A 6246-nucleotide genomic window follows, 5' to 3' on the forward strand; every position below is an offset into this window, starting at 1 on the left:
GCTTTGTTTCCCCGATGTATAACTGGTCGCAGTCCTCCTGGCACTTAACAGCATATACAACATTGCTCTGTTTGAAACTGGTGAAATCATTTTCACCTGTTCACCTTTGGCAGTATGCAATAAACTGAAGACATTTATCGGGGTTGTTTACTACTGACTTTTAAAAGCACCACACATCTTTATAATCGTTTCTTAGGTGAATAATGATGTATTTTTATGAACTGTTGTGTGACTAGTTTTGTGATTAAATTGATGTTGTGTACAGACTGGTCTGGATGGCTAGATGATATGGTCACCCAGAGCAGGAAGTATATAAGTGCCTGAACACATATTCAACACAAAGTGACTGAATGTAAAAAAACAACAACCCTGAAACAGGAATTATGTCAAGAGGATTTTAAGCCCGGAAAAGGATGGTGGTCCCCCCTCAGTGATGTCAAAATTAGTAGGCGGGGTCAGATTCTGAAGAAAGTTGTTAAAGGTAACACCACTTCCTGGTTTCGYGCCTGATTGCACAGGGAGAGCAGAGCAGAGACAAGCATTAAACTTTCATTCCAGCCCAGTGCTGAATTGGTTGTATGACACTTTTCACATCCAAACTCTCAACTATTTGTGAATTGTCCGTCTGGTTACAAACACGCCTATATCACCTTATACTGTATCTTTCYAAACCACGGTGCACAATGACCTACACTTGTGCCACCTTTCAAGCATTTTCAGATTGTGCAAAGCATTTTTAAATGTATTTTAACCCATTTAATGTCACTCAAACCTCTGGTGTGGTGTTTTTCTTTACAATGGCACAGCAACTAATCTATGTGCAGCTATTTAAATATGTTAAAGTACCAAAACTATCAGAGAACACCACTATTCTGAACAAAATATTAATTTTTTTATTTSTATAAAAAGGAAGCATTTTAAGAGTAAAATCAATATCTAGTCATCAGCATAAATATTTTTTTGTATTCCTGCAGTCCATATGCAGTGCAGTAAAAATTGAGTCTGTTGTTTCATTTCTGTTTAAAAAGCAGCAGCTGACGGTCCCACGATGTGCTGCCGAAGCTCTGGACGAGCTGCATGCCGCAGTGTCCCTCCAGGTGCTCGCTGATTTGTTTTGCTACATTGCCACGGATCTTCAGGGCCTTGAAGTGGTCAAAGTCCGAGCGGCCCAGCTTCCGCAACCGCCGGGCGGCCGAGCGGTAACACTTCCAGGGCTGAGCCTCCAGCAGGAGGTGCCGGCTGACCGAGGCCAGCTGTGAAAGCAACCGCAGCAGACCCGAGTCCCCGTGGTTCAGGTGGACCCACATGGTGACAGCCAGGCACAGACAGAGGTGGAAGTGGGAGCAGCTGTGCTGCCTGAGGTAGTCCTGCAGCTGGTCCGTGCTCTTGGTGATGTCCAGCTGCAGGAAGGTGATGTTGCCGTGCAGAGGGTTCCTCTCCTGCGCTCGCTGAATCAGAGTTTCATCCAAGTCGAATCCCAGGAGATGAACTTTCCTTCTGTGTGTCGCCTCTTCTGGCTGCTGCACAACATGGTTGTAGAAGGCCACACTCAGTTCCTGTGTTTCACAGTAGAAAATAATAATAAAACAACTGGTACCCATGCAGTAATTCAAAGAAAAACAGAACAAATTTCCACAAAGTTTAATTAATTGATTAATCTAATTGCATCTACAAAATACACTAAACACAACAGCATTATGTAAGAAAAATAACAGATTTGGATGAACAAAGTAATTCACAAAATACTATTATTTAAAGAAAAAATATCAATTTTTCTGATATGGCATTTAATATATCTTAAAGAAATAAACTGGACTAGTTGAGTAAAATGCAAGTGCTAAAAAAAGAAAGAAAGAAAAAAAAAACAGAATATCAACTCTATCTTAAAATTGTGTTTTTAAATACAATTAAGTACAGTATACCAAGGATACTCAAACCTTTTGGGTCTGGGGAACCCTTACAAGGTTGAACATTTTCCAGGGACCCACTCAAAAATGTTATGCTGTTTTAAAAATAATTTACTGTCATTTTAACCACTGAATTCCATGGAAATATTTTTTATTTGATTTAGTGTGTTTGTTTTACTAGTGCATTGTTCCCCATATGCATATTTTTAAATATAAAAACCAAATTAACAATTTACTAAATTTTTTGAGGACCCCTAGGGGTCCTGGGACCCCAGTTTGAGAACCTCAGAATTATACAACAAAACGTTTTAGAATCATCTGGCCTAATAAATCTCACAACTATTCTTTAAAACCTCATATGAATCTCAATGAAAGGCGTAATAACATGACATAAACAAGAAAATGTGTTTCATTTATGACATACATACTGACCAGTTTATTTGAGTGAATGAGTTTCGTCATTTTTGTTTTTACAGACATTTATTTAAATGTAGAAGCGAACCAAGCCTCACCCCGGAGTTACAGCCCACGTCCAGMACCAACATGTCCTCCTCGCCCTGACCGTCCTCGTACCCTAAATCCCGCAGGAGAGTTGCTGGAATCAGACTCAATCGGTTCCCAGGAGGATTAAAGGTGTAGTAGTTTCTAAAGTTTCCGTAAGGGGCAGCTCCCGGGTCATTCACTTCTTCAATACCTTCGCTACATGTTGCCATTATAACGTGCGTCTCTGCGAAATGAGTCCGGCCGGAAAAACACGTGCGTGTCGGCTTAATGAGTCCGGGTGGAAAACGCTGTCGGCATGAAGTGACTTCCGATGTTTAAGCATAGATTTGGGCTAAAGAGCCATACGCGGTTTTAGAAATATTTAATTTAGTAATCGTGCACATATACTTTTCAACATTTTTTAAAGATACAGCTTAGCTTAGCAGAGGACATTGTGCTGTAGCTACTCCCTGCCAGCAGGTGGCGAGCTCACCCGACGTTTTGTCCAGATCAGTGTTACCTTCTGAGTTTCCGTAGCTTATGAAAGCGAAGGTTAGCCGTGTGCTACTTTGGAAACTGATGTAGTGACATTGAAGACATTTACGKTTTACTTTGCTGAATAATAACAGGTAGGAACATACACTTATATGTTGGAGCCTTTTGTTAATAAAGTATTTATGCTACACGCTCGTCCTCTTTTACACAACAGAACGTATTGTTTATGTTTATGCATTTAGTGACGTGTTGCGACTAGTTGAGCTGAGACAAAAGCTCTGAATCTGATAAAAGGTAACTTTTTTATACAACTAAATGTAAATGTTTTGCTATTTTAGAAAATTGCCGTTTGTTTCATTTGGTTCATATAATTAAAATAACTTTCCTTTGTTTCTTTGTCAGATAATTCTATTGCCCTTTGCATTGCATTGCCAAAACATAGCCCTGCCCTCATTTCGTGCAAAAGCCAGTAAATCACAAAAACAAACAAAATGCATGAGTATGTTATTTGTCATCTATGTCCATTCATTCTCCACCCAGACTTTAATTCATTTTCCTGGCTGGAAATCATTGTCCATGTTGGAATTAAGATCATAACGTAAAATATTTACTTTCATGTACATTACACTTTATTAATAATTGAAAAGTTATTCTAMTTACATTTGGCGTGATACTTAAACGTTGGAGTATATTTTACACTAGGTTGTAAAAGATTTGTCACTATATATTATTTCTAGTATATTGTGAACATTTTTATTATTTGATCTAGTTATACACTGTATATAAATTTTGCTTGGGATGAGTATAACTACAGTTAAGGAAAGTTTGATGCTGCACAATAGACATTTTTTTAAGTATTATRACAGAACTTAGTACTCTTGCAGAATTGCTAGTATTTCAAAAGATTAAAGAAATACAGTAGTATTAAAATGTCCAAGAGGTGAGCAGGAATGTTAAATGCAGTATTTGTTGCCCCTAAATGAACTTGTTGTCCAGTTGCTACTACTGATTTATATTTAGATGTTGAACCTGTTTTACCTCCTGTTTTTTGTTCTTTCAGGGTCTCATCATGGTGTCAGGAAAGCGTCTGGCTGACATCGGCTACCGGACTTTTTCTGCCTCGATGATCCTGCTAACGATGTACGGAGGCTACCTGTGTGCAGTGGCAGGATACCACTTCGTCCAGAAGCGAAAACAGCTGAAATTAGCAGCAGAGAACCAAGATCCTGAACTCATGAAAGGCTGACATCATGAGGACTGTATTATGTTTTGTTTTGATTTTTGCACAGATGTGGACATTTCCCATTCCTCTTTAAGTTTTTGTTCACCTCTGCATTATGAAGAGGTTAAATCCTCCCTGGATGTCTGTGTAACTTCCTCAAGTAACTCACAAAAGTAATTTGTGTTTACAAAATCCACAAATAAATGAATTCAAAACGTATTTGCATCAGTGGCCTGAGTCAGATCCACAATAAACAATGTTTTCAGAGTGTAAATGGCTGTTACAAAACACCTTAAAATAAATATATATATATATATATATATATATAAAACGGCATTTAACAACAAAATGTTTGAAAAGACATTTATACAAAGCACTCAAGTGACAAGAGACTTTTCTGGTGGTCCTCAAACCTTGATTCTTCTACAGGCAGTGACAAACATTTTCATATATTTTTGGTCTTTAAAGGAGGAGTAAAAACAGTAAAACAAGTCACAATGTAGCCAAATAAAGTTATCAGAGTAAAATCACAATGAATTGCAAAGGGCTGCTTATTGTCACCTGGAGAGCAGTGCTCCTGTGCCCCATAATAGCTGATAAAATTCACAGATAAAACCTTTTTTTTTTCTTTTAATTTTAGCACGTGTTATCAGCTGTGGTATGTCAGCTCTGTGCAATCCACTGTGAATAAAGCCTTTAAGGCAAACGTAGTCAAGTTCACCTGATCAATAAAATTGGACGAGAACATTGAAACCAATGTCTGCAGTCAAACTCGGCGCAAGATAAAATCCCAAGATTTTGGAACGAGGCAATGTAGGCAAATCACATCCTTGAACTGATTTTCATGTCACGTCAGCTTTTACAATGTCATTGCACGTCCATATTTAGTTCCCAAACACACGAATGTGTGAGCGCACGCCGTCAGTGTAATATGTGAGAACGCCTCGCAGGTCAGAGGAACGTTCTTGGACAAACGAAGCGCTTGGAGTGGCTGTAAGGAGATGAACTGCAGGGGGCTCCGTGTCACCAGCTGCTGTGGTTCTGTGTTCGGAGTTTGGCTGCAGCACAGTGGCCGTTCGTGCCGTTTTCTCCCTTGGGCTTATGAAGGAAAGTCTTGGGGCCGTCTGTGGCCTTCTCGGACTCTTCTTCTGAGCTGCTCTCTATGTCGCTACGGACATCGTTACAAACCTGGGAGACAGTAGACAGATTTCTGTGTCAATAAACAACGAAAACCACATTAGGTATTCAAAGGATAAAATAACTTTTTTCCTGCTATTCAAGCACCCGCAGTTTAGAAACAATTGGCTCATGTTTAAATCTATAGATGCTTGTCGATCAACTGTTGTGACAGGAAAAGTGGAAAAAAGTTGCTGGAAATAGTTATGGAGACCTTGAATATTATAGTTATAACACTACAGCTAATTGGAAAAGCTTTTTTTAAATATTCTCTTCTTTATTTCCTAAATTTTCACCTTCAAGCTTATAGCTGAGAGAAGTTCACCCTTTAAACCTTAATGGTACACACATGGAAAAAACAGCAACGAAGAGTTAATTTTTTTTTTTTTACATTTAGCAGTCAAGAGAAAAAATCCCTGATTTTTCCCTAATGACTGGCTTTTATGCACCTATTTTTACCACAGGGTGGTGGTGTTGAACAAGTCCGTCACACTCCCAACTAATCAGAAACAGTCTGGCATACCTGACATTCACGAAACGATTACCACATTACTCAATGTTTACAACTCTCCTCCAGCTGCTGAACGTGAGGAGGCGCTAAAGGGCTCCATCTACAGCAACAGCTGCCTGACTGAGCGCCACTTCAACTGCGCTTAATCCCAACGGAAATGAACGGGACAGATGAGAGCGAGGCCGTCACTGCAGAGGAAGAAGTAAAATGCAAAAACTTACAGCCAAGCACAGAGAAGAGGCAAAGTCGTCGAGCGACACAGAGCAGACGCAGAGAAGTAAGAAAGCAGCGGAGGAGGAGGAGGACTCACTGGACAAAGATAGAAAGACAGGGTCTCCCTCTCTCATTCTGGAGGGGGAGGAAATGAACTGCGTCTGCAGAAAGAATGAGACAGAGACAGGAAAAATGGGGGGGGGGGGGCGGCGGGGCTGCAAATCCATCACTAAAAATAG

The 6246-nt window shown here is 39.7% G+C and overlaps 3 protein-coding genes across 4 annotated transcripts in view; 1 reads left to right on the top strand and 2 right to left on the bottom strand.

Moving 5' to 3' along the window:
- Window positions 1-870: 870 nt before the first annotated feature.
- bcdin3d (BCDIN3 domain containing) lies at window positions 871-2680 on the bottom strand. The gene is made up of 2 exons (XM_014034170.1): window positions 2420-2680; window positions 871-1556 (listed from the first exon to the last, which is right to left on the bottom strand). Exons 1-2 carry the CDS (start codon window positions 2618-2620, stop codon window positions 1011-1013), a joined length of 747 nt encoding a protein of 248 aa, XP_013889624.1. The 5' UTR covers window positions 2621-2680; the 3' UTR covers window positions 871-1010.
- A 219-nt stretch (window positions 2681-2899) lies between these two features.
- On the top strand, window positions 2900-4326 carry cox14 (cytochrome c oxidase assembly factor COX14). Of its 2 annotated transcripts, none has more exons than XM_014034171.1 (2): window positions 2900-3019; window positions 3946-4326. In XM_014034171.1, the coding sequence occupies exon 2, from the start codon at window positions 3955-3957 to the stop codon at window positions 4129-4131; it is 177 nt and encodes a 58-aa protein (XP_013889625.1). In that variant the 5' UTR covers window positions 2900-3019; window positions 3946-3954; the 3' UTR covers window positions 4132-4326. The 2 variants fall into 2 exon arrangements, with proteins under 2 accessions (XP_013889625.1, XP_013889626.1); XM_014034172.1 differs by lacking the exon at window positions 2900-3019 and adding an exon at window positions 3158-3179.
- Window positions 4327-4456: 130 nt separating this feature from the next.
- Window positions 4457-6246, bottom strand: part of cers5 (ceramide synthase 5) — a gene marked incomplete at its 5' end in the record, with an annotated part of 6780 nt that continues 4990 nt past the window's right edge. The window contains 2 exon segments of the mRNA XM_014034168.1: window positions 4457-5295; window positions 6016-6168. Coding sequence (XP_013889622.1) covers window positions 5131-5295; window positions 6016-6168 — 318 coding nt within the window.

This window comes from Austrofundulus limnaeus, unplaced genomic scaffold (assembly GCF_001266775.1).
Source record: "Austrofundulus limnaeus strain Quisiro unplaced genomic scaffold, Austrofundulus_limnaeus-1.0 Scaffold1998, whole genome shotgun sequence".
Taxonomy (NCBI): domain Eukaryota; kingdom Metazoa; phylum Chordata; class Actinopteri; order Cyprinodontiformes; family Rivulidae; genus Austrofundulus; species Austrofundulus limnaeus.

Coding starts and splice junctions, on each gene's coding strand:
- cox14 (XM_014034171.1), top strand. CDS start 3,955: ATGGTGTCAGGAAAGCGTCTGGCTGACATCGGCTACCGGACTTTTTCT.